This window comes from Pipistrellus hanaki (assembly GCF_964339955.1).
Source record: "Pipistrellus hanaki genome assembly, chromosome: 4".
In the NCBI taxonomy this organism is placed as follows: domain Eukaryota; kingdom Metazoa; phylum Chordata; class Mammalia; order Chiroptera; family Vespertilionidae; genus Pipistrellus; species Pipistrellus hanaki.
In genome coordinates this window covers 59,024,899-59,037,320 of record NC_140506.1, presented here as the reverse complement: position 1 = coordinate 59,037,320, position 12,422 = coordinate 59,024,899, and the positions used below count along the sequence as shown (strand labels likewise).

The window sequence follows — 12,422 nt, the reverse complement described above, 5'->3', positions numbered from 1 at the left end:
ACTTTGGAGTGTTGGGCTGGCTTCAGAGACCAGTGTGGAGAGAAGGTGAGAGGAGGAAAATCAGTTAAAACACTGTTGTCGCAATCCAGGGGAGCAGTGGTATCCTGAGCTAGAATATATGGCAGGCCTGGGGGAGAGTGGACAGTTTCCAGAGGGATGGATGAGGTAAGATCAACAGAAATTAACAGTAATTATGAGGATTAGGGAGGAAAAATTCAAAAGAGTCTCAGGTTTAGGCAAGTGGGCCTGTGGAACCCGGCTCTTGGCACTTATTTGTTCTTTTGGTTGAAGGAGACGGTAGACAGCATGATGGATGTGTGGGTGGGGGGTGGGGAGGGGGTGTTGGCTGGTAAGGGAAGAAGCAGGTTGAGTTTGGGGTGTGGTGAGTGTGTCCCTTTGGGTACAGAGAGGTCTGGTGGGCAGCTGAACATGTCTTGAGCACAAGAGAGCTGTCACCCACGTCTGTTGGATTTGAGATCAGTGTCATACTTCTGTGTGGGAGACACATGCAAGAGCTTCAGTAGTAAATGTGTTTACCCTGAGGATTCTGCTGGCAACAGTCGTCTTCGGAATTCCAAGTGCCAGCAGCACAGCTGCCAAACGTCACTCTTCCGAGGGAAGGGTTTCCTAGCGGTTGCACTCCGGGCGCGTGTCCTCTTTGTTCTTCATGGACAGCCCAGCTGCTGGTGCTGGGCTGTCCATGAAACCCTTGGGAACCCAGCCTGACCCCAGTGTTATAGCTTTCCTGTAGTCCTCCCCCCTGCTTCCTACGTGGTGACTTAATGTGCAAGAAAAGGGACTTTAGGAACTGTGTCTCGGGGAGAAATCCAAAGGCAGAGCCCATTACAACAAACGTACCCATTATAACAGACACTTTTTGAGAGCTGAAGAAAATAATTGTCTCTGACATTGTTGAATGGTCACTTGAACTTGACTTTTTTAATGGCAAAATCTGCTTCTTGCAAATCAACACAGGATGTGGCTGTGCAGACTTGAAAGAAAGTGATTTGCTCCTGCTGGTTGGGAGTAGGAGGTGGAGGAATCGGGGCAAGAAAAAATAGGGAGTATGTGACGCAGTGGATTTCAGACAATTTGGAAATCTATATCCATGGTGATCACAACACACTAAATTTATTTCTAGATTCATTTATTGGTTATGACCTTAAGGTTGAAAATATTTATAAAAAGTACTCTAGGGATAGTTGACTGGGAGTGATTTTATTTCTTCCTTAGAGTTGACTGTATTTTAGAGTATATTATAAGGAATATCATTGGTTGGTCTTTAATTTAGCCCCGGGTGTACTCCACTGAAAATCTCATACAAACCCCATACAACCTTCTAAATATTTTCCTGAGCAAGTCGAACAAAGCTTTCAAAAGCCAAATAAATGCCAGCAGCTGCAGCAGCATCTCTACTTATCTGCCACTGTTCCCCCTCCAGTTTGAGTGGCTAATCGAACACCAGCTACAGTAATCTGATTTGCATTTTTCCTGTCAAATGTGCCACTCTGTGAATAGCTGAATTAACTTAGTCTTCCTGGAATATGCCCAAATGTTGAGAACTGTTTAGGACCTTTCAAAACCATTTGGTCTGTTAGCTCTGTCTTGAGATAAGCCGGATAAATAAGTCCCTGAAATCAATGGAAAACTAATTATAGTACCTCTTTCCAGCTTTGAGTCATCAAAGTTTGACGGTCTCAAGTATGTTCTAATGAGGCTCATTATTTTGTTTGTTCTACTTCTGATCATTCTGAGATAATTTTACATTTGCATTGTTAATATCCTTTCCCCCCCCCCCCCAAATTTGTTGACACATCTGTTTATTTTCAAGAAGTTGTTAGCCTCTCCTTTCAAGAACAGAAACTTGCATGCCCATTGTCACCAGCTGACACAGAAGTATACCCTGGAAAAGCCAACTCGGACCCGTTCTCACATATACTTGTCTCCCTACTAAACCCATGACAAAATTTGGTGTTTATTCTTTAATACCCATTTATGCTCATGTAAAATACACAAATATTCAGGTAAAAATTTTTTATGGAAATATAATTCAGACTAATCTTAATTCTTTTTTAAAACTTAATATAGTATGATTTTCTTGCTAATGTGTCCAATAGGTCTTACTCTTTTTCACAGCTGCAAAATGTGGACATGGCACAGTTTATCCATCCCCCCCCCCCCCCCCCGTAGATAGGCATTTCATTTGTTTTGTTTACTTTTTGTCATTATTATAATGCTACAACAAATTTCTTTGTAAATATATCTTAAAACTTGTAAATTGTTAGATCAAAAGAGGTGCTCCCTAAGTGTCAGAAGTAAAGGAGGTGATCCTTACCAGGAATTGATTGGGGCATGATTCACTCATTGCTTCTAGGTTCTACCAGCAGATTGATTTTTACTAGTTGGGTCCCTTTAGCAAGGTTTTGGAAAGAAGACTAGTCAGAAACACTGATTCAGGCCATAATTTTGATGTTCTCTCTCTACCCAGCCCTGTCCTGGGCCATTGCTCTTTAACCTAAATCTCTCTTAGTACTGACTGGATCTATGATTTTTTTTTTTTTTAAATCCTCACCCAAGGATATTTCTTTTAGTGATTTTGGAGAGAAAGGAAGGGAGAGAGAAACATTGATCTTTTCCCTCCTGTACACACCCAGACCAGGAATTGAACTTGCAATCTAGGTATGTGCCCAGACTTGGAATTGAACCCGCAACTTTTTTGGTGTATGGGGCAACACTCAACCAATTGAGTCACCTGGCCGGGTGAGTCTGGGACTTTTTAAAGTAGTTTGCTGACCTCTGTACTCCTCCATGGCAATGATATAAAAGGACCTCACTCTAGTAAATTTCTGTAGTTTCCCAAGCATGAAAAATCTGCTCCTTTTAGTTCATATTAATCTATCCCAATGTGACCCTCCACTTTCTCTTGCCCTCTGTTTTGGTATTGCAGTAAGGAAGGTCTCCATCTTTGGAGTTGGTTATGCCATGGGCCATAGTTGGATGCAATAGCCTATAAATCCACTATACACCTTTGCTCAGTTTACACATACCAAGTGCAGAGTTACAATGCTATGTTAGCTATTTTGAGTTATAGACCCTAAGTTAGATATTTAAGGTCACTTTGTTTTAATTCATTCAGTTCTTGCACAGTGCTGGCTGTTGGGAATCTAATAGATGGAGGAGCAAAATAGACATGGTGCTTGTCCTTAAAGTTGAGTTTAGGTTAAGGAGATCTACTACCAAGAACATTACAGTTGATTAAACATATTGTCCATGTTATTACATGGGATTCAGTCTTATACATGACTACTCTGACTGGGGGGGGAAGTTTAATATTGTTCTAACCTCTGCCCTGCAGGTGCTTCACCTGTGACGAAAGGGCACAGAGGAAGTGGTTATTTCTACTCAGTGCTCAGAATAGTAGGCACTAAGAATGGTGTGTAGCCTGACATTCCTGGAAAAACAGAAAAAAATATGGATTGTTCTAACCCAAAACCCTACGAGATTTTTTAAAATCTTCATAATTCTCTGTTATCAATGAACAAATAGATTAAATATTTTTGAAAAAGCAAAAGGGAGATTTTATACTTATGCAACATTAAACATTCTAATAAGTTAAAGTAATAAAAATGATTTAGCAACATGGTAATGGCTACAAATAAAAACAGTAGAAAGGGTTTAATTATTCAGTAGTAATAGGATAATAGTAAATAAAAATAGCAAACTTAGATATGTAATTTATGTATGCAATGGAATTCCAAATTAGTAAAGATGGCTACATTTTTTAAAAATCACAATGAAGGAAATGTAGATAACTATCTGATCTGAATGGAAAAGGACTTTTTAAACAAGAAGCAGAGGGAAAGATCTATAAAGGAAAATATTTATTGAGACAACATGAGAATATAAAGCATTGATGTCAGGATACACTATATAAATTAAAAAGTGAACAGCCAACTGGGAAAGAATATTTGCAGTACATATGGGGAAAGGTTAATATCTGTAATACACATCAAACACTAAGAAGTCAGCATCCTGTCAAAATGGGCAAAGAACATGAACAGACGATTTAAAAATAAAGTCACATGTCCAATAGATTTATGAAAAAAAGTTAACCTTAAATAATCAAGGAAATGAAAACTAAAAGTCATCTTGGAACCATATGGGCAAAAAATATTTAAATGATATATCTATAGTTGTTGAGAATAAAGCAAAACAGATATGGCTGCCAGAAGTATATGCTACAATAGTTTATGGGGGTGGGGAGGCCATCTCTCACTCAGAAGCTTTAGCCAAATAATTCCACTTTCAGGAATTTTTCCTATTGTTCTTCATTGCAGCATCATACAACAAAGAAAACTGGTTATATATCCAGTAATTGGTTGTTGGTCAAATTATGGTACATCCAGCACATAGGTAATTATATTAAGATGGACAGATGGCCATAGATGGGGTCTTCTGTCTTCTAGCCTGGTTTTGTCAATATTTAAAAGGTGTGGGGAAAGAGCAAAATCTTATATTTGTCCTCCCCCCCCCCTTTTTTTTTAGGGTGGGGGAGCAAGGGACGGGGAGAGAGAGGAAAACATCGATGTGAGAGAGACACATCAATTGGTGGTCTCCTGCATTCAGGGTGAACCTGCAACCCAGGTATGTGCCCTTGATCAGTAATCGAACCTACAACCCTCTGTGCACCAGATGATGCTCTACTACTGAGCCACACTGGTCATGGCAGCCCTTCCCCTTTTTATTCAAACAAGGCTAGTTAGCAGGGGAAGAGATGTACATGGGAAGTAAATAATCCTCAGCGATAAGGCTGTAGGAAGTAGCTGATCACGTACTGTGTGAGAGAAAATGAAGCACATTCCATATCCAGGTGAATTGCCCAAGGAGCTAAGTAGTGCAATAACCTCCATAACCTTACCCAGACTGTGAAATAACTTTAAAGAAGCATTTTTGACTCCTGAGATGTTGATTCTGGTGGTTTTGTGGTCACCTGGACAGAAGCTGTGCCAGTCAGCTCTAAATCCTGTCTCATTTTTAAGTGGCCCTTGGTCATCAGTATTGAGCCAGGTTCCTGGATTTTTTTAGTTGAATTATGTTCATTTTGTATGAACTGTCCACTGGTATGTGTCTAGTGGAGAAAAATGTCCCATGTGTCTTTTTACAGATTCCCTATCCTAAATACTCTTTTCTTTCCCAAGGCTCCCGCAGAGCCTGAAGGCGGTCAGCCAGCATTTGGATAGCTTTCCCTTTTACTTTTTGTAGATTAAGAAGTTCAACTGATGGGAGGTGGGTTCCAGAGGCAGGGAAGGGAGAGAGCCTTTGTTCGGTGAGGCTTCCTAGAACAGTGTCTGGGCTTCCTGGTGTGACAAGCAGATGTCTCTGAAGCTATCTGCGCCTTGAAACCCCACACTTTCTGGAGAATTCCTTCGCTATCACTGCCTTTTTCCGTGGAGGTTGCCCGGTAACCACTGTGAAATGATAATGGAACACAGAGCCCCCAACAGTGTTTTCTGAGTTGATTAGGTTTGCACCTGTTGCTTATCTGTGCATTTTTGCCCTTGTCAGCTGATTGCCAGACTGAGCTTAGTACATTGGGAATGGGTTCTAATGTGGGCTAATGGGTTCCAGAGTGACAGGACAGCTCTGTAGTCTGTGCTGCTTCTTGTAATCTTTAGTCATCAGAGTCAAGAAAACTGTTCCCTGTGTGATGGAATAAAAACATATCGGTTATGCTGATCTTCTAAGCAGTGCCCCTTGTGCCCTGCTGCAGTTATGCTCTGCAGAACCTGTCTCAGGAACTTCCTTGTTGACATGCACAGTAATGTGTTAGAGGTTTTGTGTTGAAGGTCATCTGAGTGAGTTTCTAGGAATTCATGTTCTGTGATTTGATGAGGTCATGGCCAAACACCCCTGAAAAACAGAAACGGTTCACAAGGGCATCCAGCATATTTGAAACCAAAGTTTGAGACACTCACCCCAGCACTTGGGAGGAGTCTAAGTTCAGGGTGCAGAAATCCTGATATTGGGAGCCAAACATTCACTCTTTACTTTGGGAGACTCTCACTCGTGTAAAGATATTGGGAGTGATTTGTCAATATGTGGTCCTGACCCTCCAATTCCAAGTCTTGTCCTTAAAGGTCAGCTCCTCGGGGCTTCTGGGTGGGAGCAGAACACTCAGAGGTCCTTGCTCATACTGCGTTGTTGGCCCCATTAGCTAAGAAAACACAGTCCGTAATGTGACTTTTCGTCAAACTTTGTAAACATAATAAAGTGTGTTAGAGATTAACACACAGTTATAAGGACTCAAGTAAGGAGAGCTGTAAAAGTAAGTACCACCTTGAACTGTTATCATATCTTGAAAATAGCATGTTTATAGTGCTTGTAACATAGGGCACTTATCTAAACATTTCCCCATTTCCCCAGTATCCCTGGGAAGTGAGTAGGGTAGATGTAAACTTCCACAGAAAAGATAAAGAAGCAGGAGTGGGTGGGGGCATGCAGAGAATGGGCCTGAGGTACTTTCATTTCAGGCACACACACAAAAGCAGCCGAGCTTCCCATCATTCCTGTGGAGGTGGTTTGTCAGAAATTTTCAGAAATGTGGCTTCATGCCCGAGAGGTGGGAACATGGGGTAGTGCCCAATTCCACAAGAGAAGGCTATTTGTTTCTGCCACGGGATAGACATGGAGTCCATTGAAGAAAAGGATAAAAGAAATAATGGAACCAGGTACCTCCTACGGCTCTACTTGCCCTTGTTTAAAAGAAGGAATTGCTGGAAAGAAAGGAAAAAAAACACTTTAATATAGACACATTTGTTACTTTCTTTCCATGAACACCAGACCTACTGATGGTCTTGTCCTTTCAAAAAAAATAATAATAATAATAAAGTCACTTGTGCATCTTATCAAAAATCCTAAGAGTTTTACATAGGAGTTGAAACGTGGGGCATCCATCTAATTCTACATAGAGGTTGTGGCTGAGGTATCACGTCCTTGCCGTGCCCAGAAGAAAGAACTTTACTTCCCCGAAGTGAAGTTGGGCAATGCATAAATGCTGGAGCAGAATAAAAACATATCGTTGATGCTGATCTCCCAAGGAGTGCCCTTGTCTGAATTGCCTCTTGCTGCCTGACTAGCTACTGTTACGAGGCATTTTGTTTTCAAGACAGCCCTCTGATTGTCCCCCACCCTCACCGCAGCGCCTGGCGGCAGAGCGCTCTGTTCTCCTCCCAGGTCATCCCACCCCAGTTCAAAAGGTGGCCTGTCATGGGGAAGAGGGCAAGTCGATGCATTTTAAGAAACCACCCTTGTGTCTCCCCAGGGCCAGACGGTGACCGGCAACGAGTTTCTGAACTTGAACATTAACCCCTTGGCTCTGCACCTGAGCCGTTTGACCGAGTCTGAATAAGGGCATTCTTTTGCCAGAACAACCGGCAGCTATTTCTCATGCCACAGCTCAGCTCCACCCAATTATCTAAGCTTGAGTGCTCCTGACAGTGCTGGGTGGGGAGGGTGTGGGGATATCATTACAGGAGATGATGCAAGGTGAAGGCTTCGACACGTTTTAAATACAGAAATGGTCCTGCAAGGAGAAGTCTTTCAAAGAGTCCATGGTTGTTCTTGGGTTTTTTTAAACCTATAATGCTAATTTCTTTAATTATCTTCTCTTTTTCTTTTTCTTCTTGGTTTCTTGGCTTCCTTCAGAATTAATGGCTGCCTCCATGCATGCAGCATACCATTTCCTCTGACCTTTGATTTTTTCCTCTTCCTTCTTAACCACAAAACAGTAAGAGTGATGCAGGTCAGTGTCTGCTCTTCCCCTCTCCCCAGGTCAAGGGCAGGCATCTGGGCCAATGGCCGTTCCAATATTTCTATTTGGGAAGATACTCCAGGAAGGGAGAGACATGGGGGGCTTGTCTTAAAGCTCTGTCTGGTTAGCCAACGCAGTCTTTACACCGATTGGTTGCTTCTGTTGGATGCCTGCAGGAGCAGTAGTGGATATTACGGGCCTGACGCCTGCCTAAGATGTTGCTGCCGATCTAGCCCGAATCCAGGGGCTCTCCGCACTACAGACTGTAAGGGGCAGAGTGCAGTCCTGGAATTAGCCTTGCCACAAGCCTCTTGCCCTGCCAGCTCCCCAACCCCACTCACCCACCGATCTATTTGTCCTCTTTCTGCCACCACCACCCACCGGGTGGGCTTAATAAAAACATAAAGGCAGCGCAAAAGCATGGCTTGCCCTGGCCTGCACCTGCTATTCAAACTTGGAGACCCAGGATTCCATAAACTGCAAGTTTTGTGCATATGGCATAGTCTGGAATTTGAACTCACCATAGGGGAGTTCTGCTTCACATTATCACCTTTCATGGCATAAATTTATCATTCCGTATACACTATTAACCCACCTCTATGGGAATCATTTGACTTATGGGGCAGAGCTAATCTTTTTTTTTAAAGTTTTGTTAAAAAAAAAAAAACGTCAGTAACTGTACTTTTGTCCATAAAATGCAGTGGGAGGAAGAAATGCAAGGGCATTTCAGAGAACAGATCATGTAAGCACTGGTCTAAATGGATATGGAGGTGCTCTTAACATCTGGAGCTTATTAGGAGGAAAAAAAAAACATTTTCAGCAAAATTTTTAACACTCCACATTTCAGTTACCCATTCCTCACGGCTCTCTGGCTGCCATACTGATGCAAGATGAATAGTGTATAAGCTGCGCTCGCCTTGCTGTGACATGCCGTGGTTTAATGTTGCGTCAGTTATGTGAAATGACTGAAAAAGTTCAGCATAACCTTGTGGCTTTACCTACAAGGATACTTTCTGGCTCTCTGTTTTCCCCAGGAAGTGATGTATGTTTCTACTTTTTCTTCGTGAACATAAATCCACTGCCCAACAGAATATAGTATCTGGAATGATGGAGGATACATTTTTTGATTTTTAAAATTTTGAGACAGTTGGCAAATCTTGAATAACTTTGATTTCTTTTAAGGTGGCAATCGAAAGAGGAAGTTGGTGGTTGCAGATCAGATTTCTCAGCCCCTGGAAGGACGGTTTTCAAAGAAAGTTTAGATCTGTTCCCCTGCCCATGGAACCGATCTTTTACCTTTTGCATTCCAGCCCAGCAGTTCCAACTGCTGTGCCTCACGAGTTTTTAAAACGTGCAGTACCTGACAAAAAGATCGAGTCATGGGAACCGACCTCTTTTGTCAAATAAAAAATTTAAAATGACAACAGACAACACAATAGCTATCCAGTGTGAATTTGGGGAAAAAAAATTTTTTTTGGTCAGAATTTTAATAATTAGACTTTTGTGTGCTATGAATTTAAAAAGGCTGGAAATCACTGCTCCAGCCTGTTAGTTGGGAGAGGAGCCACTCCTGTAGGCCGCTATCACTTTAAATAAATGCCCGGTTCTCTTACAACCATTTTCTGGGTTGCCCTCGCCCCGCAGGCGTGTGAATGCCATGGCTCATGGCTCAGGCCACAGCGACAGGGAATAAAGTGTGCACATCCTGCGCTCCTGTCGGTGTTCCTCTGTCAGGAACCGCTATTGCCAGGGTTTACAAACAGAAACAGAAAATAAATAAGCAAAAGCTTACTTTGAGGTGCCCGCGCTTCCCTTGACATACACAACCTCTGCTTTTCTTCGCCCCGTAACCGCTCTGGGGGTTGACTCACCCTTTTTGCTCCAGTGCATCTGTTGGTAAAATGAGGGAATAATCTTCAGGCTGGAATGATGCCCAGAGGCCACAGACTAAACACTCGGACAGGGCTGCAGCCACATCATCCCGGAGAGAGGAGACTCGGCCCTGTCTTAAAAGGCCTTTTAGAGGGGAATCCCACAGCCTGCGCTGCACCTGCTGAGACCCAACAAGCCATCACTGTCAGGGGCGACGGGGACAGCAAACCTGAATCCTCCTCCTGCAGCGTCAGCCATGGACCCGGGCGGCTGCCCTCCTGTGAGAGCACGTCGTGTGCCTGTCGCCACTTCCCACCTTGGAGCGAGCTCATCCCATTCCGCTTTAGTGGTATTTTTTCTGGGAGCCCAGAAAGAAGCTCCGTCTTTTTGATAAATGGTGCTCTGGATTGAAAATGATGGGAAGACTATCTCACAGAGTCTTTGGGTCGCAGAATCCTGCTAACCCATCTCAGAACGGCACTTGCATTTAAACTATAACATCACCGGCACTGCTCCATCATTAGCATTTCAGAATTTCGACCTCACAGGGCAACTCGGCCTCTGCGGAAGCTGCATCTGAATGCCGCCGCCGCTTTCTGCCTCGGCATTTGCCTCTGTGCCTGGTGATTGGCAGAAACGACCTCTTCAGCAGTGAAGCTTAGCTTTCACACACAGTCTGGGGGAATTTGGGTTTCTGTATTGTTGAGGCTGCAGTATTTCTAGTCGCTGGTAAATTTAGGCTTTCCTTTGACATCTCTTTGTTGGAAATGGTTTACTCTTTGACAGAAATCTTTAAGACATTTTCTGCTCCCTGCCTTTCTGCTTTCAGGAAACAAGCTAAGACGGCTTTAGGGAATTTTTCTGTTTGCGTTCCAGTGGTGTGTCTACAAGGAGGTAGAGAAAAGGAGTGTTGGGGCGGGGGGCGAGGAGGGGCATTGCAAGCGACTCGAGCATTAGCTGTCACCTCTCTTGCTGTGTTATGTTTGAACTAAGGATGCGGCCTGACTTGGTGGCTTTGGGAAGATGAGAGTCTCTGCCCGCCCTTACAAGCCCAGGAGCCATTTAATGTGCACATGAACCTGTATGGTGGAAGGGAGCAGTGCACCTCCACCGCTGCTGGGGATCGCCCCAAAGCTGCCCACCTGCCCGAGCAACGCGCAGCCGTGGGCCCTGCCTGGGGCCACGCGTGTGTCTGTCGGGAGCCACACGTACGAGCTGGAAGATGGTGCCTCCCCAGGGGAGCTCCTTCCATTTTAGAGAAAGCCTGAAGCAGCCGATCAAACACGCACCCAGAGGAGCATTCCTTCCCTCAGCCCGCCGGTGCGGCCTCCTCTTTACCCTTCCCGCCGCTGCCCTCCGAGGGAAGAGGGTGTGAGGGAAGAGTCCCAGGGCAGCAGGCGAGTGGCCACCTCCTGTTGTCCTGGGCTCCCCTTCTGCGGTCAGTGAGTTCTGCCACGACACATCTCCCATCCCCCCCGTCCCCACCCCCCCCACCCCCCCCCCCGTACTTCATTAATTTCAGGATTAGCCTGTGAGATGGAGGGGGCAGCAGAGGGGAATAGATCACGTTATACGAGAGAAAACTGCCAAGGCATGTGTGATAGAACGTGTTCCTTAGAGGGACAGGGGCAGGGGGCTCTGTTCGTGGAAATAACGCTGAGCTGTTAGGCACCTGCCTGAGTTACACTGGGTTGTGGTTTCTGGAGGCAAAGCGGCAGGAAACCCGGGGGAGAGACGCGGCTCCTCGCGGGAAAGAGCCGGGCTGCTATCACGCTGGCCTCGGCCGCAGTGTTCCGTTCTAGTCTGTGGCCGCCGGCTTGGTTACAGCTTTCCTCGCTGCCCTGACTTGCTTGGGGTTTGGCAGGGGACTGTGAGGTCTCACCGGCCCCGGCAGGCTGGTGCTCACCGGGGGACGGGGCACACCGGCTTTGGGGAGAGGAGGGCTCGCTTGCAGGTCCGGGGTCTCTGTGGGTCTGCTTGGCCACAGAGCTCCTCTGGCCCTTCACCTGCCGAAGCTTCTGCCCTCGGGCGCACCGCCCCGGGGCCTCACTGAGACTCCCTCCAGGTGCCGGTGCCTCTCCCGTGTGAGCTGTGTGCTGTGCACCATCTGCTGCTGGGCGGCATCCAGATGGGCAATCCTAGCTTCTCCGATTCCCTCCCGTGGCCCACGCCAGCTCTGTGATCTGCAAACGCGTGGCCCTGGATACCCACGGCGAAGGAGATGCGGTGATGGCGCATGGGGTGGGTCAGATGGCGAGTCAGGGGTTTCAGATCCTAGAAAAACTTAACTCTGCCTCAGTTCCTTTATCTGCGAAATGAGGTCATAACAGCGCCCGTCTTGCTTTGTGAGAAGCCAGTGGAAACCCCCGGGAGGCGATCGCGTGGCCCCTGGCACACAGGCAGCTCGCGCTCATCCAAAGGGACATGGGCGTTCTCGCAGGGCCACTGGACGGCAGGGGGTTGTTGTAGAGATCTGATGGCTTAGATCAGATGCTCATGATACAGTGAATTGTTTGGTGAGTTTGCAGCATAGAAGAGAGTACTATATTAAACATATTGTTTCCCATATGCTACGTTAAGTATATGTACACGAGAAAAATGTCTGACACCTTTGCTAGTGATGTGATCTCTATTGGGTGGGGTAAGGATCGTGTAAGTTCTTTTATCTGAATTTTCTCTAATCTTCTAAATTTATCCATTCCGCAAATAGTGTCTGAAGTTCAACCATGTGCCAGGCACA

At 45.3% G+C, this 12,422-nt stretch overlaps 1 protein-coding gene across 3 annotated transcripts in view; it reads left to right on the top strand.

Annotated features, from left to right (window-relative positions):
* Positions 1-12,422, top strand: part of MCC (MCC regulator of WNT signaling pathway) — a 227,172-nt gene that overhangs the window by 115,275 nt on the left and 99,475 nt on the right. The window contains exon 1 of one of the 3 annotated variants that reach the window (XM_084882828.1): positions 25-165. The exons of the other annotated variants lie outside the window; for them this stretch is intronic. Within the exon in view, the coding sequence (XP_084738954.1) occupies positions 157-165 (9 nt within the window). The 5' untranslated portion in view covers positions 25-156. Of the gene's footprint in view, positions 1-24; positions 166-12,422 lie in introns of those variants that run through there. 3 annotated transcript variants of the gene reach the window in all.